Genomic DNA, 24,670 nt, shown 5'->3' with positions numbered 1-24,670 from the left:
ATGATTTATAACGTGACTAGTAGCAATAAAAAATAGTCCAGGATGGCACCCATGATAAAGCCTTCAATCTTAGACATTGATATGATCGTGTGAAATATAGCCCTGTGTTCACTTGCAACGTACAGGAACACAATATGTATTAATATTTATACTAACACATGGTTTATAATTTAAATGTAATATTTAACAATGGTTGTAAACTGGAATCTGCTATGAAAAATATTTTAAAGTAATTATTCCTGTGTAGTGATCATAAGTGGTGTAAGTCAGATACTCTTATAAAACTTAATAAAATATTATATAATTTACAAATTTATTAAGAGTAAATGATAAAAAAGGTATTGAGTCAGTAATAAAATTGACTAACTGTAATAAAAATTTTGTTGAAATTACCTCGTTTGCATGAACGTTCGTTACCGCCGAAAATGAAACAACAAATAGGATTTAAAATATGACGAAACCAAAGAGTCGAATTAAGAAAACAGAATTGTAAAATAGGAACAGCTAAGAGCGATGAACCTCTATCTTGTATTACAGAAACTTTTCATGACAAGCACTTAATAAAATGACTAAATTAAATTAAAAATTCCATTTTTATAGCTTTTACAGTTTGAGAAAAAAGTACATAAAATGTTTTGAATCTAGGGAAGACACGAAAGAACGTTTTAAACTGTTCAACTTTTTTGAAATATTTCTTTTATAAAGCTAGTAAATATCAACAACGCATTTAATTAAGTTGTATCAGAATATTTTAATATTAAGCTCAGTAACTCTCAGAAACTGGACATTCTTTTCTCACTATATTAAGCACAGTAACTCTCAGAAACTGGACATTCTTTTCTTCACTCACTTCTTACTCGACAATGTTCTTCTTGTACTTGTTAAGATGGACTTGTGCTGGAAAAATCCATCAGAAAAGGCGTATCGAGTCATGGTAAAATGCTGAATTACGTTTTTGATCTTTGTTGGATGTTCCCGATATGATACTGGAAGTACGTCATTTTTTTTTGTCGTCACAATGAAATGCTTGTAATTTCAAAACATTCAATTTCTTCTTACAGCACAGAGATATTGAACAATGAACAAGTGCGTTTGTAGGTAAAGAAATACAAGAAATGCAAGTTATTCTATAATATCGAGTTTATTGAACAACACGCGTTTTTTTTTTTTTGTATGTGAAAAATAGGTTCAACATAAATCAATATCATGTAAAAACCACAAATTTTTTGGGTATTTAGTTTATTCCAGTGACTCGCAAAAGGTTCGAGATAGAAGTTAAAGGAATAATTTAATTTTTACACAGTAAATGCCTTATCAATTTCTGAAATCTGTTCAGTATTCAAGGGCTAAAAATGTAACAGATATTCAAAGTGTATTCGCACGAAGTCGTCAATATATTTGTCTCAAAGCCGTGAATGTAGCGTATATAGGAGCACAAGTATCGTAAAAGTCTCGCGAAAAATGAGAAAAAATATTCTGATCCCATACAGTTATAAAACGATTAGTTTTACTTCAACAGCTTGGTTAATATTATTTCTATAATATCCTAAAAAACTTGAAACCGTAATTTTGAAATGCATCGAGCTTTTTCTTTTAATCGCTTGTGCGTGTTTCTTATAGCAAAGCTACATCGGGCTATCTACTGTGTTTACCAAGGGAAATTGAACCCCTGATTTGAGTGTTGTAAATTCGTAGACTTACCTCTGTTTCAGCCGAGGGCTTTTAATCACTTACCGCTAATAAATTTATAGGCTGCAAACCATTCTGTCAAGAATCCAACTACCTTCTTATCACCTTCAATAACAGTACAGTTGATATCCATCCCCTCCATGTTCTCGTCGCTTTGCATGTCTGTCTTGGGAGTTGATTTGATTACCGGGATAACGGGTTCCACTGGTAAAGAAAGATACAATAAACAGATGTGCTGAGAACAGAATGCACGTATTAGACTCTGGAACTCGTACTTATGATGAAGTTACAAGAAACCATATGAAAATAAAATATCTTACGTTAAGACAATGGGATCCATAAAAGGAAAATGGTGTAATAAATTAATCGGGTAAAAAACAGAAGAGGGCAATGAAATTTATAACGAGAAAACTGAATTAATAAGCAAACGAAATGATAAAAACTCATCAAAAATCAAGACAATGGGATAAATAAAAGAATGAAAAAGTAATATCTTAGATCAAGAGTCCCCTCAGTGGCACAGCGATATGACTACGAATTTAAAACGCTAGAAATCGGGTTTTGATACCTAGTGGGCAAAGCACAATGCCCATCGTGTAGCTTCCTAAGAACTACAAACAAACAGATCGATAGAATGGGATCCATAGAGCCACGATAAAAATCCCTAATTCAAGACACTGAGATTGAAATATTTTGAAAGAAAATGAGTGTGCCACACTAGTGTTCGATTTGGTTGTTGTTAAGCGCAAAGCTACACGATGGGCTATCTGTTTTTTGCTCACCACCGGATCAGTAAACGAATTTTAGTGTCGTAAGCCTGCAGACTTATCACTGAGCCATAAGGGGGCTGACACCCTAGTATGGAAATGTTCAGTTACGACGATATTAGAAACTTTAAGCCTGAATGGAATGGTACAAGAGTGAAATCAGAACAAGACTTACATTTCAATAGTAAACATTTTGAAATAGAAACAGAATCGTTCCTGAACGAAGAAAAAAAAACAACAATGACTCTAAATAACTCTTCGAAATGCTGGTTAACATTTGACAAGGGACCGTAACAAGTAAATCTTAATGTTTGGTTTTGGTTTGAATTTCGCGCAAAGCTACTCGAGGGATATATGTGCTAGCCGTCCCTAATTTAGCAATGTAATACTAGAGGGAAGGAAGCTAGTCATCACCACCCACCGCCAACTCTTGGGCTACTCTTTTACCAAAGAATATTGGGATTGACCTTAACATTATAACGCCTCCATGGCTGAAAGGGCGAGCATGTTTGGTGCGATAGGGATTTGAACTCTCCACTCGCAGATTACGAGTCGAGTGCCTTAACCACCTGGCCATGCCGGGCCGTATCTTAACGTTAGGGTACTTGCATTGACAAAGAAAAAAGTGCAGCAGTCAAAGCAGGAGAAGAAATTCTTGGAGTTGTAGCAAGCAAAAAAAACAACAACAAAAACACTAGAAACTAAGTTCTTTGTCAGTTTATCCAAATGTGAAGGAATAAAAGACTGTTTAGCTAAAACCAATAAAATAAAATATTAATAAGATAAAATAAATATTATTTAAAGAGCCAAGGGACATGGACCCCCATTTTACAGAGCGAAAAACACAAGAGATTTATTATTCAATTTGTGAAACTCTAAAATAAACAATAATTATTCAGTATCATTTATAAAAACTGGAGCAATTTACTTGTTATTAATAGTAATGTTTTTGCCCCCTAGTACTCTAGCAGTGGCCTGGCATGGCCTGGTTATTAGGGCCCTACTCGTATACTGAGAGTCGTGGGTTCAAATCCCCGTCACACCAAACATGCTCGCCCTTTCAAACAGGGATGTTGTGTCATAAGAAAGTCGAAACGTTGTTCTGTATTTTGTTTTAATTAAAGTTTTAATTTTCATACCACCCGTCTGGAGAATACAATCCCACTATTGTTTGGTGAAAGAGTAGCCCAAGAGTTGGCAGTGGGTGGTGATGACTAGTAACCTTCCCTCTAGTCTTAAAGTGCTAAATTAGGGGCGGATAACGCAGATATCCCTCGTGAAGACGAAAAAACCCACTTGTGTTTTCTATGGACAAGCAAGTAGAAAAATGGAAACCAGATTCACAGAACACAAAAAGTCACCTCCACACATTTTCGAACACTGCAAATCAAATAAACACAACATAACTATAGAAAACACCCAAATACTAAATAAACAAATATATAAAAATGCAAAAATTAAAGGAGCCTTACTTATACAACAACTCAAGCCCAAGATAAATCAATACAAAGGAACACTTTTATACCTATATTAATAAACATAATCAAACATAAACACGCCCTCTACATTCCTACACTCAATTACACAACCCCCTTCAAACATGTGGCCTGCTATCGGTCAGTTACCTTTCTTTCTTTCCTTGTGAACCTGCCCATACCAGCCGTTGTTACACAGATATCTCTCGTGTAGCTTTGCGCGAAATTCAAAACAAAACAGGCCAGCAGTAGTTTTACAGATCTTTGAGCCCCGAAATGGACCTGAGTATGATGTTATACTTTTACTCTGGCCCAAAGCTTTAAAAAAACAAAACAAAAAAACCCTAAAGACAGACACTATAATCGTTCGGGAGGGAGGAAGAGGTCAAATGTACCTGACCCTCCTGGGTATTTAACAACATCAATACACAAATATCCACACAGTCAAACTTTTACAGATCTATAACGCTAATATCCAGGATTCGATTCCATTCGATGAACAAAGCGCTCATAGCCTTTTGTAAAGTTTTGCGCTAAAAAACAAGACCAGTAGCAACAACAATATATCGATCAATATATTATTAAAGAATTATATATTTTTTGTGCGTGTTTTCTTATGGCAAAGCCACATCGGCTTATCTGCTGAGTCCACCTAGGGGAACCGAATACACGTTTCGTTAAAACTAGGCCTATATATGAAATTTAAGACTATTTTCTGGTTCAAGAGTTTGGTATCCCCTTCTTTCCAAACCTTACATCTGCTCCTGTGATTAGGAATAAACAATTCAAGTCTTAATAAGTGCCTCTGATGCATGGTGTCAACAGCATTAATTTTCATATCAAATAATAAAACAAGCATATTGAAAGTGAAGTCACAGGGCATATAAAACTCTGAATCAAAAGAGATATATATAATTTCGAATGTTTTAAATGCGCTTATTGAAGCCACAGAGTAAACAGATAAACAGAAAGGCACTCTCCGTAGCTGTTGAAAGGACAAGCTAAATACACTTAACTTTTATAAGTGACAGTTTTTTTCAACATTTACTTGGAACTTCCCTCTATGTTTGTCAAACGAAAGTAATGATATCATTCGGTTTAACCAAACAGAGAAAGCAAACAAGTTGCGGAATTATCTACAAAACTACTCCAGGTGTTTGTTGATTTAAAATATGAAATTATTTTACGTAGAAGAGCGAACAACGTTTCAACCAGCCGTTTTGGAATATATTATTTCTCTACAAGTGGGTTTTCTCAACATCACTGATTATGAAATTATTTTGTTCCATTAAATAGAAATAGCAAATACAAAGTACGGAATTATCTGTGTAAACCACCGTAATGTATAATAAACGTGTTATAGATTAAAAATGAACTAGTCGCGTAACTGAGAGACATGTTAGCTCACCTGGCGGTAGGTCTTGTATAGCTGTACTTTGAATTCCTTTGCTGTGATGGTCTCCAGTCTCTGAGCTTGATGTTGTAGAATCGTAGCTGGCTTCCTTCTGGAATACCTTATGATCGTCTTCAAGGTCATTTTTATTTTTTTCTAGATCTAATTCAGGATCTCTTAGGATTTCTTTAGGAACTGTGTAATAGGTTAAAAGATGTAAATTTATTCTATAAAAGTTAAATAAAAATGTCTACTTTTAATATTAGCCAACAGATTTAATTAGCAATAGAACGTAACAAAAACAGTTATTCTTTAAAAAGGCTTAAGAATAATCAGGTTTGATGACAAGAATTTTTTTTTTATTTAGACTATGCATTTCTTTGTTAGATTATCCCACTTACCGCATGTGTAAACGACTTTCAAAAACAACGAGGATCCCCGAGAACAGCTCGGGTCACCAAAGGTATCCTTATCAGCTGCAACTGAACACTTTCTTTTCCCAAGGCAGCTTCTCAGTACTGTTTCCGTTGCATAACTGACTTGACAATCTGTTTAAACCACGAAGATATCTACATTTTCGATCTATAAATAATTCAAAGTAACCTACTCCCACATGATGTGTCTAACAGTGATTTAAGGCGATAGAGCCTAGTTTACAAGTTCATACTGACATTGAGATCAGAATACATGGTTTTATAAACACTAGAAGTAGCGTCACAGTGATAAGACGGGATGTAATATTTCCTGAAACTTTGCTGCCTTTACATATCATACCTTTTATCATAATAAATGCTTAAAAATTTTTTTTTTTCAGTGTGAACTCTGAAAAGTATTCCAAATAGTGTCTATCTTCCTTGAACGTTTTGTTTGTTTTTATGTCAACAACTTACGTTAATTATATATTGTTCTGGTATGCGTGTAATTATTAACCCGATATATGTAAGAATGCCCTTAATGTGGGCCCTCTGGTACTTTGATACTGACACAAACTAGGCTCAGTTACCACAGATTCAGGTTGTAGGTAAAATAGTTCTTTTCACATCTATAGTTTGATTGTCTCAACATTTTGGTTACACGTTCCTTGGTTTTTTTAAAGTATTCTTTTCTCTATGCTTCCAGTTGAAGGAGCAAAACACCCAGCAAAACTCTTATCTTCTTTATCTAGCACAGCCCGCGGTAGCTTCTCTGATACATGATTGCTTTGCTTTCCAATGTTGTTGGTTGTAATTTTTCTGGTACATGGTTGCCTTGCTTTCCAATGTTGTTGGTTGTAATTTTTCTGGTACATGGTTGCCTTGCTTTCCAATGTTTCTTTCTGTAGGTTCTCTGGTACACAGTTCCATTGCTTTCCAATAATTCTGGTTTCAGAATGTCCGAAAGTTTTCATCATTATCATGTGTCATCTGCTTGAAGCAGATTAGCTGTAATGGAGAGCTATTGTTCTCTTCTTTTCACCATTCTAATCCAGTTACTTTGATATTATCCATCCATGTATTTCTTGGTCTGCTTCTTTCTCTCCTCTTACTCATTTTTCCTTTCAGTCACAGTCTTCATATTAAATTTCTTCTAATCTCATGTCTACAATAATCACACGTTATTTTCTTGATAACTGATAACAGTGTTCTTTTAGCTTCACCATTTCTAACACTTGTTCATTTGTCTTATGTTCTGTTCAGGATAGTTTTAGCACTTCCCTATAAATCCAATTTCAAATGCCTCGATCTCTTTACAATCGTTTAGGTACCATATTGTAGGGGTGATATTAGACAGCATTTGGCTAGTCTTATCTGTGTTATATTATTGTTACTCGATGCTGATATTTTTGACATGTTGTTAAATGCACTCTTGCCTATTTCTATTCTTCTTCGAGTTTACATTTTGCTCTTACCACTTTCAGTACTGCCATGTCCTAGGTACTCCTTAATATTTCTTCGAATACTGTAAAAAATTTGTATTCGTTCAGTTGATGTCCTTTCAGTTACTACCATTGAGTTAAGTGTTTTAAGTATTTATGTCTATTCTATAGTTTTTCCTTTACTTTATGTACTAACTTTCGTAGATCTAATTTTTAGAGTTAGTAGTGCTGTGTCATCTTCATATCTTAGGTTGTTGTGGTTAATCATCTACAGTTAAGACAGTGTTCGTACCCCTGCGACCCGAGTAGTTTTTTGCTCACAACTTAAAAAGTATCACGAGTAGGCTAATAGAAGTATGATATATTATAAATATTATACTAACACACATCTACATAATTTTTTATGTAAATTAAACGACAAATAAACTGTTTCTAAACAAATAACGAAAAATAGGAGGATCAGAAAGTGTTTGTACAGTTCAGAACGTGTGAAAAAAAACTGATATTCCCGTAAAAATTTTGTTTAGTTTGGCGAATAAACTACATTATACCATTCCAAAACTTGACACTGGGTTCATAATTATTGGAATTTAGCCAGCTAAAAATGTACTTCCGGCAATTTAACACCGTCTCCGTCATAATCTACTTGGTCATCATGGCGAACAGGAAACAACTGTCCTGTGATTTAAAAAAATCGAATTATTGTAAAATACAAGTCTCGTGTGTCTCTTTCCGGTATTGCTACACAACTTAATGTGCCGAAATCTACTGTTCAAAGCATAATTGCTAAGTTTAAGCTTACAGAATCAATTGCTAACCTTCCTAGTTCTGGACGCCCCACCAAAATTCCAGAGAGAACCAAGAGGAAGGTTGGTTGATTTAGTGTTTTATGGCACAAAGCAGCTAGGTTAGCTGCGCCAAACGTCCGGTAAAAAGGTAAAAAATAAATTAAATGTAGTAAAATTCATAAAAGGAAATGAAGGTAAAACAAAACATCATTGAAAGACAGAAAAAGCATAAAACCAATGTTGACATCTAATCTACAATGTTAAGAGAGAAACCAGAGTCAGAGAAGTTGTAAAAGACTTTATGTAGAATAATGGTAATTATCATAACCCGCCAAGAAGACTAACAGTACAAGAACCACCGTCAGTCACCTGATGTTGGCCTTTCCAGTCCTGGTGTCGAGTTATTTAATGTTATGGCAATTTTCCAATTACAAATCGAACAAGAGACATTGTTATTTATTCATTACACCTTTTTAATTGTGGTTCTCTTTTAAGAGTCACAAACACTTAAATGAGATTAAAAAGATTAATGGCCATTAAAAAACTAAAAACTTTATCAAGGTAGACAGTGTCACCGTCACCAATAATACTGTTTAATGTTATGGACAAACTTTGGAACAGAACATGTTTGAAATCGTGCCGTCATTGAGAGCCATTGTAACGATGGCAAGAAAGTAAAATGTGGCTTACAGTGATTTGAATGTTACACAAACTACACACTGGTGCAACAGTTCCAGATAAAAGAAAACGATGAGTTAAAAAACTGTGACCAATGCGTAGTCTAGTTAGAACACCTTCCTCATTCCGAACCTTACGAAAGCTAGACGGTCAAAGCCCAATATAGGGTTTTATTTAGAAGAACTTGTTATCGCGTTGCTCACTCCAAGTCGACTGCCAGCTGGCACTGAGCCAAGCCTTGAATACAAGACCATAGTCCATGTATGGAATAGACACAGTGGTGATAGTGCCAGAGCAGATAGATTTAGCTGTCGTGTCTGTAAGCTCGTTCCCGCGAATACCAACGTGGCCTGGTATCCATAAAAACTGTATAGAAGTAGATGTTAATGAGAAATGGGCCAGTCGGTTTTGAATATCAACGAAAACAGGGTGTGAGCCAACGTAAAGCGATTCCAGAGTCAGTAGAGAACTGAACTAAGCGAGTCAGTAAAAATAGTGCAATTGGAGTACTGCTTAGCTTCAATATGATCCAGGGCAAGTGAAATGGCGTACAATTCAGCAGTGAACACAGAAGCTGTAGAGGGGATTCTGTGCGCAACCACCGAACTGCAACAAACCATGGCAGAGCCCACAGTCACCTGATTTGAAACCATCCATATAAGTTGGAATGGAAAGATTGTTCGAAATATATTCAGTAAATAAAAAAACGGTACTTCTAATCTGGAGTATCTGCCTTTCTCAGATGACTTAAAGAAAGATCACATTTGGGGACTGTAATAAGTCATGATGGGATGGGCTGACCAGTGTATTCTGCAATGTTATCCAGTTGCGCCTACACGCAAAGGCCAAAAGGAGCAATGGCAGATCGTCTGTTCTGAGAAAGTGTGGCACACTGAGGAAGGAAAACACATTCCTAGGTGGGATGCTTTGGTGAGGAACGAAGTTTCAAAGAATATAGTAAAGACAGTTGCAAACGGCGAAGGTGCAGATAAGGCTCACGAGATTCTACAATATAAACTCTGAACTGGGGAGGTGCAGAAAGCCCCAGTGCAGAGTCGAAGTCCTGGATGATGAATGGGGTCCAGCATCTTTAAGGCTGAGGGTTTGGCAGAACCATAGACCAGTGATCCATAGTCGAGTTTCGATACATCTTTAACTTGGAACATCGATCCGCTCCTCAACTGGTGCAAGAGAGGACACGGAGGATGTTCAGTGCTCTTGTGCATTTGGCCCGTCGCTGCTTTAAGTGTGGTATAAAGGTCAGCTTACAGTAAAAGGTAAGCCCCAAGAACTTGGTCTCGGGGACCACAGGCAGCAAAACTTCACCGATATGGAGTTCAGGATTAGGGTGAATATCCTGTTGGCGGAAAAAGTGCATGCAAACGGTTTTATAGAGAGAGAAATTAAAGCCGTTCGCCATAGTCCACTTCAGTACACGATTGAGGGTAGTTTGTAGTTGCTTCTCAATATATCTCATGCTCGACGACTGACATGAGATGTGAAAGTCGTCGACATAGAGCCCGTTTGCAATGGTGAGAGGGAGTTGTTCAGTGATGGCATAAATCTTTATACTGAAAAGTGTGACACTCAAAACACAGCCATAGGGGTCTCCAATTTCCTGTAGAAAAGTACGGGAAAGTGTCGAACGCACACGAACTTGGAATCTCCTGTTTGTTAATAAAAATTTGATAAAGATGAGTAAATGGCCACGTAACCCATTAAAAATGCCATACCTCCATGTTGTGTCATAAGTCTCCTCAATGTCAAAGAATATTGATACAAGATGTTGTCATTTGAGAAATGCTTCACTGATTGACGTTTCAAGTCTAATTAGGTGGTCCATGGTGGAGTGCTGTCGTCGGAACCCACACTGGGTGGGCGAGAGGAGGTTGTTTGATTCGAGGAACCAAACAAGACGAGCATTAACCATCCTCTCTAAGGTCTTACAGAGACAGCTTGTCAAAGCAATTGGACTGTAGTTTGAAGGAATCTTGGGACTTTTCCCAGGCTTAGAGAAAGATAAAATAATAGTCTGGCGCTAGGCATTAGAAAAAACATTCTCCTGCCTCATCCGGTTAAAAACAATCAGAAGAATAGCAAAAGAAGCAGGAGAGAGATGGCGCAGCATGTCATAATGTACATCATCTGGTCCATCATATGTACTGCCAGAACGATGAAGGGCCGTTTTCAGTTCCACCAGTGTAAAGGGACGATTATAATCAAAGAGATAGTCAGTTCGAAAGGAAAGAGGTGCCCGAATCTTGATGGCTAAGAAGGTGGAAGAAGAAGTAGAAGTGCTAGATACCCGGCAAAAGCTTTCACCTAGAGTATCAGTGATGCTCTGGGTATCAGCTACTTCCTGGAAATTAAAGAGCAACATCGAGAGGGGGACAGAGTTATATTGCCCACTGACCTTTCGAATATTATTTCATATGACTTTGAAACTGGTGATAGAAGATATACTGGTTGTGTACTTAATCCAATATTCCTTCTGGCTTTGACGTCTCACTCATCGAGCATGATCCATCCCGCTGGAAAGTGATGCAGTTTGAAAGTGTGGGATATCTACGGAAAGTATCCCAGGCTCGTTTTTGAGCCTTCCGTGCCATGTGGCAGGCAGGATTCCACGACGGACGAGGATATAGCGGAAAACGTGTTGAGATTTTAGGAATACATTGAGCAGCTGCTTGTATATTGCAGTCAGTTATCGCTGCCACACAGTCGTCTACTCATGGCTGACAGACCATGGCAGGATCAAGTTCTGCAAGAGTAGTGAAATTGGACTAATCTGCCTGATCCAGCTTCCACCGGGGCACGCGGGTAGGGTGGCATTGATAGTGGCGGGTGCACGTGGTGATGTAAATGTCAAAATGAGGATATTTTTCGGCAGTGTAACTCCATCTTTGCGAATGAATATGCGCCTCACTGCAGAAACTCCTTGAGCGAAGTAACCAGCGAGAATCTCCGGACTCGGGGATGTTCTTCAAATCCCTCTCAACAATAACTCCTCGTGATGAATTCAAGGTAGCATGATGGGTAACCTCAGTAGGTACATCCCCAATAGCATTTGAATTCAAGAGGGGTCCACTGTGTTAGGATGTGGATGTTTCAACTAATGTCTCCAGATTAAAGCTTCCTTTCTGACTTTGGAGAGCGAGCAAGTACCTCCAGTCCCTTCTGAATAAAAAAGGATGAGAAAATGTGGTACAACTGATGGTACAGACGTTGAAGATTGCTGATCAGAATCTTCAAGACGTGGTCATTTACCTATTGACTGTTTTTTCACTATTTTATTTAAATTTGTCGTAGGAGTATCCATAGAAAAAAAGGAAAATTTCGGTACCCACTAACCTCATCCACCATAGAGCCCTACGAGGGAACACATTACAATGTCATGCAAGGACATTGCAGCAATGCCAGGGTTTCTTGAGCACTATACCCAAACACCAGCATCAGACACAATGTCCACAGCACCTGTTGAGAACTTCCAACACTGGACCAGCCGGCTGACCCAAGGGGGGCAACCCCAAAGCTACCTGTCTACAGGAATTCAAGGTCAAAGTGGTTTGTTATGGTTGGACCCCTCAACCACCAGGATTCTCTCCTCCCCTTCACGGGTCGCCAAGCACGGCAAACACGTGGGTGGATATTTAGATCCCGGAGGAGGTAACCAGAAAGAACAGAACCTTCCCTGGGAGGTCCCCTAACCACGTACAGGAATCCACACCGAGGGGAGAACCAAGAGGAAGGTTCTCAGAGAAGTTAGTAGGAACCCTTGTTTAACACGTAATGACATACAGAAACTAGTAAGGGAAACTGGGGTTGAAGTAAACACCTCTACAGTTATGAACATGTTACTCTTTTCTGGGTTCAAAGCATGCCGTCCTCGTAAAACTCCGTATTTAAAGCCTGTTCATTTAGAAGCACGATTGATGTATGCAGGGAAGCATGTAGATAAACCCTTTACCTATTGGAAGAGTATTCTTTGGTCAGACGAGGCTAAAATCGAGCTTTTCGGCCACAATAATATTCGCAATATATTTTTCGTAAGAAGGGGGAATGAATCTACCAAAGAATACTATCCCTACAGTTAAACACGGGGATGGCTCGATCATGCTATAGCTTCAGCTCTTCTGGTGGAGGCAGCCTTCACCGCGTCAACGGAATCATGAAAAAAGAAGAGTACGTTGATATATTAGGCAAGTGATATAAGTATATCAAGAATGATACTCGGAAGTATGACCCTCGGACAATGACCCTAAGCACACATCGAAATATGTGTAATCCTAGTTGCAGAGGAACCATATAAGCGTTCTGGAGTAGCCATCGCAATCACTCGATCTCAACCCAATTAAAAACGTTTGGCAAGAGTTGAATACTAGGGTTCATCAGCGTCATCCGAAAAAACTTGCAAAAGTTGGAGGCCTTCCGTAAAGAGGAATGGAAGAAAATACCAGTCGAGTACTGTTAAACGATTATGGAGGGCTATGAGGAGAGATTGCGCCAAGTAATTCACCTAAAAGGCTACACAACTGACCATTAAAGTAGACGCACGAACACTTTCTTCCATCCTGTTTGGTTATTTGTTTATAAAGTTTATTTGTCGTTCATTTTACATAAAAATTTATGTAGATGTGTGTTAGTATAATATTTATAATATACTATACTTTTATTATCCTAATCGTGATATTTTAAGTTATGAGGAAAAACTACTCATTACGCAGGGGTACGAACACTTTGTCGTAATTGTATCACTACTCCCTTTATGTGTTCTATTTCTCTAAATATTTTCTTGTGTGTAGGTTGAACAAATTAAACAATAAAGGCACATCTTTGTCTGACGTCTTCCTTGATTTTAAACTCTGATGTTACTTGTTATTGCTGTTTGTTTCCAATACATCTTTGTGATGATCTGAAGATCTTTCTCATCAATTCCTATCATAAGCATTCTATTATCTTTAATCGATTTATCCTATTTTGTGTCCTGTCCTCTTGTTGTAGAACAACATTAGTGTAATCTATGAAGCATTAATTTTTTTGAACTTCTTTGGCATTTTCACAGATTGTTCTCAGTTTAAAAACACCTTCTTGTGCTACATCATAGTCTGCTTCTACTGTGCAAGTCGTTTACTTCATTGTCTGTTTTGGTTGCTATTCGTTGCTGTATTACTTTTAAGAGTAGTTTGGCGATATGATTTATTAAAGTGATTATATATTTAAAAACGGCTGGTATGGGTAGAGAAAGCACTAGTAGAGATGATCGAAGAAGGTCGAAACGTTGTTCGCCCCTCTATTAGTGTTTTCTCTATTCATACCAGCCGTTTTTAAATATATAATTTTCTCTACAAGTGGGTTTTCTCGTCATCGCGGATTATCAAATTGGTTGTTTTTAACTCTGTACAGTTTTGTGCTTTGAGTTTTGTTTTGATAGTGGAACAGGTATAGAATGTTTCATTTTGGTTGGTTTCGACCACTGTTATATATTACATTAGTCATTCATAATGTTAAAGTTGCAATTATCTGAAGCTTTCAACATTTCTGCTGCAAATCATCTGGTCCAGTTGCCTTTCCATTTTTCATTAAGTTTATGACTTTTTGTACGTCATCTTTAAGGAATGTTTGTCTAGTTGTTGCTCCAAACTATTGAATTTGTTCTCTATCATCAACATATAGTTCCATTATACCCATCTCTCTCTGAAATTTCGTGTTGATCAACTTCATCTTTTCTTATTGTCTTCTTAACATTACTCAAGATTTGCATTTCTTTGGATCTTTATAGACTCAAGTTTCTCAGTCATCTTACGTTGGTCTTTCTGACAGTTTTATTTCATTTTCAGTTGTTATTTTTCTATTTATTGTCCACAATCTTGTATCTCTTTCTCAATTATATCTTTTTCAGTATCTCATCAGTCATCAATTTGCTTTGCTTTTTCTTGTTTTTAATGGGAAGTACTTATTTGAGTGATGTTTTAATGCTATTCTTAACTGTAATCAATATTCTTTCTACCATATCTGTTTCATATGTTCAGTTATCTGATTGTTGTTCTAGTTCTTGTATTTAAAATAGGTCAAGGTTATTTTTGTTTGAAAAACTGTATTTTATCTTATAGTCGTCACATTTAAATGAGTCAATATGTAAGCTTCAATTTCAGTGCTAATGGATTATATGCATTCTACAATACTCAAGATTGTTACGTCTTTACCACTTTCACACAGTTTCGAACTATAACCTTTAAACTGTTTCAAATTTTTAATTAAAATATATTTAACATCTTACCCTAGTTCTCAACGATTCTTGTTAAGGATATACGGCTCTGGATCAAACAAAATTCATCAACTGTCTTACCTTGGTTCCCAGCACTCTCTTGTTGCAAACACTCTGGTACCCCAAATCGAGTTCCACCAAAGGAAGCAGAGTATATAACAATCCTCATAGATTTTGAACACCGCAATCTTAGCCGCTGTCCCTCGCAAGCAATCTCATTGTAAAAGACATCTATATAAAAGGAAAGGAAAAACAGGTAGCAAGGAGTGTCGTTATGATATCATATTTATAATCTTAAAAAAACAACAAGTATAACTAGAAATAATTAAAACCCTCTAAATCCTCAAAACAAAAAACAACAGCAAAAAAACGCATTTGGATTGATTAAAGCACACTAGTCCTTATGAAATTACTGAAGCTGTATCAGGACCAGGACAGTATTTCTAATTAGTAAAAGTCAACGTAGGGTCTTGCGGATTCAAAGCCTGGAAGGATAATATTTCACAAACGTGTAGTTTTGATAGGAGGATGTCAAAAAACGAAATAATAAAAAAGAAACAGACAAGCAAAAAGTGTTTTTTTATAATTATTTACAAGTTACACGAACTTTAATATTAAAGAAACATATGTACGACATTTTGGGCAAAATTTAAATAAGTGACAATAAAAATAAGAGAAAAATATACCAATGATAAACTTAATTGGTAGATAAATTTAAGTATTTTTTCCTTGTATTAAGTTAAGCCTCTTTCTGATCTGAAGTCAACTATAATAAAAAATACATTCTTAATCCCAGAACTGCCCGTGAAATCCATATCCAATCAGATTTTAAATAAAAACAATTTTCTAAACTACTTAGACACTAAATTGTGCTAGGCTAACAGGTTACAATGTTACAAGTGTAACACTCAATAATTTCCAAGCTAACAGCATGTGGCCCGTTATCATTTTCAGTTTTACTCTGACTTGCTATCACTTTTAGGCTTATTTTGCGTGATTTACTATCGTTTTAAGGCTTATCACGTACGGCCTGGGGCACCATTTCAAGGTTTACCATATATGATCTATTATTTTAAGCTAATCACGTCTAACCTCCTTTTATTATCAGGTTTATCATTTACGATATCCTATCATTTGCAGATTAACTGCGTGTGATTTACTATTACTAGCTAAATTTCACGTTTTAAATTCACAAAAACTTCAGAGGAACGTTTCAGTAGTTTTCTTCTTATTCTTGTGTGTTTTAGATAGCAGAGTTAATACCATCAGTAATCTAGCGAATGTTAACCACAGTTCAAGTTTCTAAACATAAAATAGGCTTTATTACCTGGTCGGCATTTGTACGCTACTTCAGCATATTTTCTGACACCAGGACATGGATCACCACCTAAAGATTCGGGTGACGTCCTCATCTTACACACCTGTTGCTCCCTGCAGGCGGCTTCCACTGCCTGTAAAAAGGCATACTAAGCTGGTCATCAGTATTATCCGCGGCAGCAGCACTGCCAGTTTTAACACAATAGGCTACCGTAATCTGCGAGAAGATATACAACTTTTAATCTTAGTGCTCACATTAGGGGGCATCGATTCATCATATTTTCGAAGCCCAATTTACCTTTTGACGTGTTCAGTTTAGAATAGAATTTCTTTACACTAGCAGTGTTTTTAACCAAGAGATTATCATCAGAACTAAAACGTTTCCAAGAATTTTTTTTATATGAATACGAATATGATTTGTTTGTTTGTTTGTTGTTAAGCGCACAGCTGCACGATGCTCACCGCGGGTATCAAAGCCAAATTTTAGTATTATTAGCCCTACGACTTAATGATGAACCACCAGAAGACTTCTAATGCTATGGTTTGGTTTGTTCTGAATTTCGCGCAAAGTTACACGAGGGCTATCTGCATTAGCCGTCCCGAATAGTGGGATTGACCAGTGCTATGACTTGTGTTAATAAACCTAACAATGTTTGTTAGCTCTGTATGTTATTAGGTATTCAGTGGCCCGGCGGAAAGTCTTGGGTTTCTCTCATTAAACATCTGGTTTCGATATTCGCGGTGAGCAGAACACAGATAGCCCATTGTGTAGCTTTGTGCTTAACTGCAAGCAAACAAAGTACATTTTGTTCAACGGTTATTTGAATAAAAGTACATGTTAAAATTTCTTAGTTAAAAATAAATGCTACTCGAGTTATTTTAAGTTTAGAATAAAAACACGCAACATGATTATACATCCATGATGTGGCCTTAGCCCAATGAGATTCATAATGTTTAACATTATTTCTGTAATAACACATCCTTTACACCACTTAACCCAATGATATCTATGATGTTTAACACTTGTTTTGTAATTACACGTCCTTAAAGTGACTTAAACGAATGATATTTATCACGCTCAACACCGTTTCTGTGTGTGAAATACATTATGCGTTTTAAATAAACAACAAAAATATACAGTAAAATAAACAATTCTTTAGCAGTACGTATGTGATACGTTAATAAAATGACTTGTTGTGGTTTACAGATTTTTCAAATAATTCCACACCATCAATAATCTGACAAATAGTAAATACAACTCAACCCAAACGAGCCGATTTTACATATATATTTCTTTACAAGTGGGTTTTCTCGACATCACTGAAAAGCTGTATTTATTTGTTTGTTTATAGCTAAACACAATACTTCACAATGGGATATATGTGCTCTGCCATTTACGGGTTTCTAGCATTGTAATTACGCAGAAATACCGCTGTGCCATTGGAGGGGGGGGGTCTGCGTATTTAAGAAATTTCTTAAAAGACTATCATACACAATTTTTGTGTGGCTTCGGCGTATTTTCTAGTACCAGATCACGGGTACAATATCATTGACCTGGAAGCTATGATTGAGTAGCAGTGCTAGTATTGGACATGTTTATACTTTAATAGGCTTTATAACAGAATGACAATTTCTTATTGGTGTGGTGACAAACAGTCACAGTGGCTGTACTTTGGTACAGTTCATTTTAACATGGTAAAAGTGATGAAACTGAAAAAGCCTGTTAGAGAAATACATAATATAAATATAAATTAATGAAAATAATTGTGAAAACACACTAATATTATACATATAACAATTAAAATGGCGACTAGGCTGTGATCTGTGTCTAGCCATTCGCTTTACACAGAATATTACAGTTGTCTTTATACTTCCATACATTTTATCAATGCACGATTACGGAATGTTGACCCAAATGTTCTAGCACTCTCAAAAATGTTAATATATAGACTTTGTACTAGTCACCATCTTTTTGACCATCAGAATATTGCTTTTTCCCACTTTACCATATACTTGAGATCATTACTTTGATGAACTATGAATTTCCACTACGAGTGGTGTTTCTGATGAAACGACATAATAGATTTGTTTGTTTGGTTGGTTTGAATTTTCGCACAAAGCTGCACGAGGGTTGTCTGCGCTAGTCGTCCCTAATTGAGTAGTGAAAGACTAGAGAGAAAGCAGCTAGTCATCACCATCCATCGCCAACTCTTGGGGTATTTTTGTACCTACAAATAGAGGGATTGATAGTCACATTATAACGTCCTACAGCTTAGAGGGCAAGCATGTTGGGTGTGACGGGGATTCGAGCTCACGACCTTCAAATTACGAGTCGAACGCTATAGCCACCTGGCCATGCCGGGCATAATAGATCAGAATCTGCATGTACTTACCATCAGTCATGGTGTCATCCATTTTACGACTTCGTTGGTATAGATCAAGGATCGGCATCCTACTATCCACCAGTCGAAATTCGGCCCTTAATCTCCAAACGAAATATCATATCCACATGGTGGTCTTAAAAAAGAACAAGTTTGTAACTTAATGTGGCTTGCAGACATGGTCTCTAGCCCCTGTGCGAAAGAGGTTGCCAACCCCTGGTTTAGATTAATCTACAAACTTATACTGGTTCTTCACCATTTCTCACTGGAGATTTTATGCAGCGAATATGCTAATATTATACTCCCACCCCGCGTCATACAAACTAACGTTGATGATTGCTGAGCAGTTTGGCCTTGGATTCATCTCTGAAGATCCTTCATCCAGGTTTTTTCTTCCAAAAGTTTGTGGTACGATGCTCATTAAACCTCTTAGTTATCTATCGTCAGCAGTATATCCACTGAAATCACTTCGTGCTATTATGTATTGTATGAATTCATGGAGATATTCAAACCTGTATTAACAGCAAGGTCGTTGACAAGATCTGTATTTGGTTGTTGCTGGTTGCATGAAATTTCTTCAGAGTCTTACACAGAGTTTACTGGGGTATGGTATATTTCAATTGTTTTGGATGGAGTATCTTTGAACAGCCACATGTGTGATTTTTATGTGCATGTTACGCGGTACCTTAGTTCTGAATTCCATGACTGCTACTAGCTATAGTATGATGGCCCACCACTACTACTACGGTGCACGAACATTATAACAGTGTAGCATTTTCTGGTTGTTTGAGAGACAAGCCACAGCGTAAAATATCAACACGTGACTGTATTTGGTGTGTTTTATTTCTTACAATAAAGGGATGATATTTCAACAGTATTTGCCTTTTATATCCGTTTTTTAAAAAAATATTCATCACTTCCATTATTATTTCCAGTACTATATTGTATCACATTATAGAGAGTTTCATTGATCTGAACAAAAACTACATAGACGTCCAAGGTTAAAATTTTAGAATGTTGCACCCTCTGGTGATAGTATTTGTTAATATTAGCACTGCAGAACTGTGTCACTATACGGCACCCAAAGCGTTATTGAACTATGTTATATAGACTTAAACCAATTATCCTAAAACGCTAAACCTCCTCAACTGTTAGGCTTAAAGCATTCACAAACTTGTGTCTGAGTAGATGCTTTCAGAAGTTTAATTAATGTAAATCAATACAGATATAATCAAGTCTCATTAAGTGATAAATTATCTTTTAAACCAGGGGTGGGCAACTCCATGGCCAGTGGATGGCGCAATTGTGGCCATCTCGAGTTTAGGAATCAACTTTTTCCATCATTTATTTTTACCGCAAATTTGGTAATCAGCAACTGCACTGCCTCACATCATCGCTAATGTCGCGCGCTTCATAACTGCTACGTGCCACAGACTCCGCCCATTTTTAAAGTCAGTTTCGTTTAAATGTTTGTTATTGAGTGTGCGTTGTTATTGTAAACTTTCAAGTGTTAAAATAAATTTTGTTTTTAATCCCATAATATGGACAAGTGGATAATTCGAAGACAAAAAAATCCAAATAATGTTGAACACTCAGAAAATAAAGACAATTTAACTGATTCTGGCATTACTGTCGCAAAGAGAATGGCGCGTGACTGGAAAAACGTGAAACGAGAATTTAATGAAAGTTGGAAGTTGAAATTTGCAGTGTTTGAAGCAAATAATAAGCCAGTGCGTCTTTTGTGTAACAAAGTTTTTAGGAATAATAAAGTATACAACCTTAAGCAACACTAACAATTTTCATAACGAATTTGAGGTAAAATTTCCAGTTGATAGCAAAAATCGTATGAAAAACTTCATAAACAAAAGGGAGGCCTAAAAATATTTTTTATCATCGATAGAACTACTTATGTTAGCTAACTATGAAGTAGCTTGGAAAAAAAAGAGCATTTTCTGATGCTGAACTAGTAAAAGAAATGATTATGGTTATTGAAACTCTGATGGAGAATTGTGATTCAAAAATAAAAGATGATATTCTTCAAAAGGTAAATAATTCGCAATTAAGTTGAAGAACAATTGTTCGCAGAATGCTAGAGTTAGTGAAAGACATAGAAAATCAGTTGCTTCAACAACTAAAAGACTTTTTCTTTACCACTAGATGAGTCAACAGATGTTAGTGACACTGTACAGTTGATATTTTGGGTTCGATATGAAACTTTGGATCTTCAAGTGAGGGAAAAAAGTGCGGCCTTTGTGGATTACAAGATCGAACATGTGGAAAAACAGCTTTGAAAAAATTTCTTAAAATGCCAAAAAAATTCAACCTGGATTAAAAAAAACAACTGGTTTCTATCACAACAGACGGTGCTCCCGCTATGATTGGGGCGAAATTAGGATTTGTTTCTCTTTTGAAGCAGCATTTAATTGAAATTAATGTGAAGTCCACGCTGCCATCTTTCCATTACATTTTGCATCAGGAAAATTTATATGCTCAGATGTCTAAAAGTGATGAATTGAAAACTTTAATGGACACTGTTGTAAAAATTGTGAATTATATTAGAAGTGGAAGCTCTTTCATCCATCGACAGTTTGTTGAGTCTTTGAAGAAAAGCAGTACCTATACTTTTGTTCATCTTACTGATTTCGCAAATGTAAGATTGTTAAGTAGAGGAAAAGTCTTGGAACGATTTGCTTCCTTATTTCCCAAAATAAAAGAGCATCTTGTTGAAAAAGATAAGATTGAAAATTTCCCTGAAATTGAAACTTTGTCATAGCAGTGTAATTTGGTACTTTCTGTGTGACATGGTGGCTCACTTGAATAATTTGAATACGAAGTTTCAGGGAAGAGGTAAAATAATAAGCGAGCAATCACAGTCTATTCATGAATTTCAATTAAAGCTAAACCTCCTTGTGAAACAATTACAAAAGAATGAGTTGACACATTTTGCAAAGTTGAATAGTTTTTTTAGAAAACAATAAAGACTATGATTTCTCTGATGCTAAAGATGATCTCTATGTAAATTAGATCAAAAATTTGAATCCCGTTTTTCCGAATTTAAAAATTCGAAATTGATATTTGAATTTTTACATGATCCATTTCAATTTCTATCAAAAAGATGTGGCTCACTATTCCGATAAATTTAGAGATAGCAATTTCAAAATTATTTTCCATGTTTGGATCCACATGGGTGTGCGAGTCAACATTTTATACACTAGATTTAAGTCTAGATAAAGATCTCGGCTTACTGATATAAATTTAGAGGCAGAGCTAAGATGCTCATTGAACGTAGATATTAAGCCAAATTTTAGGAAACTTGTTAATGAAAACCCTCATCAATTTTTACATAGAAGGTTATTTGAAATGCAGTTATTTTGATTAAACTAACATCTTTCAATTTTTTTAATAGTTGTTTTCATTAGCCACAGTTGTGGCCACTATGAAAAATAAGTCGCTCATTCCTGTTTTAAACTAAGCCATTATGGTTATTTGACTTTGACTAACATTTTATTTAGATTATCAATACAAGTGTTATACAATGAAAGATTAGGCCTTATTTTTATGTTGTGCTTGTCATTATTTAAAATTTGGAAACTTAGGTGCTCACTATCAACAGAAAGTTTGCCAGTGTTACGTTTGTCATTTTTAGTCTTTTATGCATTTTGCTCGTGCATTTTAGTCGCTTTCTGCAAATATCTGATATTTTAACTCTCATAAAAAGTAGCCTTGAAGTTTGAGAACAATTCGATGGGTTATTTGAATGGTGGTTCCTTGTGCTCCACCAACCAAGTACAAGTCTTTCATTACCTAGATATTTTATACAGCGTTGAAAACCCGCTCTATTGTTTATTTAAAAGAAGTGCATAAAACAAAAAGAACTGCCACCTTCTGGTTACTTTTTGAGTTGGCTGTAGTAGCAAAAATATAATTAGCAACTTTCCTGGCTGGAAAGTTTCCAGTGTACCAGTAGAGGACATATAAGTTAACGAACAAAATGTAGTTGAATTTCTTTCAGTGCTTTGAACTCAAAAATAGTTTAGTTCACTCATTATAAATGAAATTTCACACAAATAACGATATAGTGAGTAAATGATATTTTACACAGATAACAACACAGTAAAAATGCACGTGATGCGCAAGTGAGAAATTCTAGTTACAACTGTGTGAAGTAAAGTTACTGTACGAATCCATTAAAACGTCAAGAGAGGTTGGAAATCTGGGTTTTCTTGTGTTTGACAGAGTGAAGGATGTTTCGAGCCTCAGAACTAAACGTTTTCAAAAATATGGTCCAGCAGACGAACTCCACCCATGAAAATCACAAATAAAATACAATATATTCTGTACAAAACATCCTTTCACCCACAACTAAACATCGCATGTTCACAGCTGGACATGATAGAAAAGGGCCTACTAAATAATGCTTTTCTTCAAAAGTGATCTAGCCCAGAGGGATGACCAGAAACAAAGTAAAAGTCAAGTCTTCTTCCTACCAGGAATTAGTATTAATCTACTTATCTGAAGAAAGAAGAGAAATGGTTTGGACGAACGACATCTATCTGCATTGGGGAAGAGAAATGGTTTGGACGAACGACATCTATCTGCATTGGGGAAGAGAAATGGTTTGGACGAACGACATCTATCTGCATTGGGGAAGAGAAATGGTTTGGATGAACTACATCCATATGTACTGGGGGAGAGAAAAGCAATGATTGAACGTCAGCAGCTTTACATGGAAGAAATGTTTAGAATTTTGTACAGATACCGAAGCTCTAGATTATTTCATTTGAAATTCAAATACCATTCTTGCATAATAGTGAATAGTTTCTGTCAAAACATCGAAAATTACGGTTTCTTTACCTATGAAGAGCCTTCTTAGCTCAAAAGTTTTCTTTATATCTCATAAGAAGCAAATATTATGCAAGTTACTTATGTAACCTAGAGGTAATTCCCTATTTCGAGTTGTACCGTATACTTAAAAGCTGGTCACAAACAAACAATAAAGAATTGAATTGACGGACACATTCAAATGAAAATAATGATGTCGAATGTATAGAACTGGATAAGGAGTTATGTCTCGTGATCTTATACAAGTATAAAGATTAGTTAAAAATTCTAAATGCCTAGAAGCTCCGAGTTTTTACGTTACTCCTTTGGATTATGAATGATAAGAAAGTCGATTCAGACAATAAATATAAGTTAAAATGTGTATATATATATATATATATACACAGTTAGAAAAACCGATTAAACATCCCTTACAGCAAAAAGCATGAGAATTTTAGCAAATATATGGTTTTTGTAATTCGTATATTGATATATGAGCAGTGACCTCCAATTGGGTCTTGGAGTTTCTAACGCTAAAATAAAATCGAGTTTTGATACCTCCAGTGAGCAAATAATTGTGCAAATTTATGTTTAAGAATAAACAAACAAAAATATGGATTTTAAATGTTTAATTTTACCATCACAGCAACATTCATCTTCTGTTCGCCTGACGAGAGTTTTCGGAACTATGATGATTAGGGTTAGAAAAATGTCAGTTTCGAGTGTAAAGTAAAATGCTGATTTACATATTTTTCTCTCTTAAATACGCTATTAACTAAACAGGCTGTAATGTGGATCACAAAAAACAACAACATATAAAATGTTCTATGACATTATTTTTTAAGCTTCAGTTCTTTCTATTTAAGCACAAAGATGCACAATGGGCTATTGGTACTGTGCCTACCGAAGAAATCGAAAACCTGATTCTTAGTGTTATAAGATCTCAAAATCATCGTTGAAACACCAGGGGGCTTTCTATCTTTGAAACATAATACGAGAGAGCAAATAGATATTTGAAAAAACAACGTATATGTATTTTAGTTGTTGGTTTTTTACGTGTTCGATCAATTATATACAAGTTTTTACAATGTTTTTACTTTCTTAAAAAATCGTGCATCGAGATGTCGACAAGAAAGTGGCGAGCCTCAGTCGATAAATTATAGTTATAAATGGATGGTCCAATTAGAGTTCAGCTAACAAAATTTCGTCTGCACATTAACGAATAAATTCTTGGGAAAAAT

At 36.0% G+C, this 24,670-nt stretch overlaps 1 protein-coding gene across 4 annotated transcripts in view; it reads right to left on the bottom strand.

The window, feature by feature from the left end:
• The window catches only part of LOC143257640 (protein eva-1-like), a 75,945-nt gene that overhangs the window by 3,944 nt on the left and 47,331 nt on the right, over positions 1–24,670 (bottom strand). For 2 of the 4 annotated variants that reach the window (XM_076516676.1, XM_076516678.1), the window contains exons 3-7: positions 16,238–16,376; positions 14,992–15,141; positions 5,726–5,872; positions 5,340–5,519; positions 1,735–1,893 (exon numbers count right to left, since the gene is read on the bottom strand). In XM_076516676.1, coding sequence (XP_076372791.1) covers positions 1,735–1,893; positions 5,340–5,519; positions 5,726–5,872; positions 14,992–15,141; positions 16,238–16,376 — 775 coding nt within the window. Of the gene's footprint in view, positions 1–850; positions 987–1,734; positions 1,894–5,339; positions 5,520–5,725; positions 5,873–14,991; positions 15,142–16,237; positions 16,377–24,670 lie in introns of all 4 variants that reach the window. The other 2 variants (XM_076516680.1, XM_076516677.1) reach the window with 2 other exon arrangements.

Source organism: Tachypleus tridentatus, chromosome 7 (assembly GCF_004210375.1).
Source record: "Tachypleus tridentatus isolate NWPU-2018 chromosome 7, ASM421037v1, whole genome shotgun sequence".
NCBI lineage: Eukaryota > Metazoa > Arthropoda > Merostomata > Xiphosura > Limulidae > Tachypleus > Tachypleus tridentatus.
The sequence above is the reverse complement of the archived record's forward strand: the minus strand, read 5'-3'. Positions and strand labels throughout refer to the sequence as shown.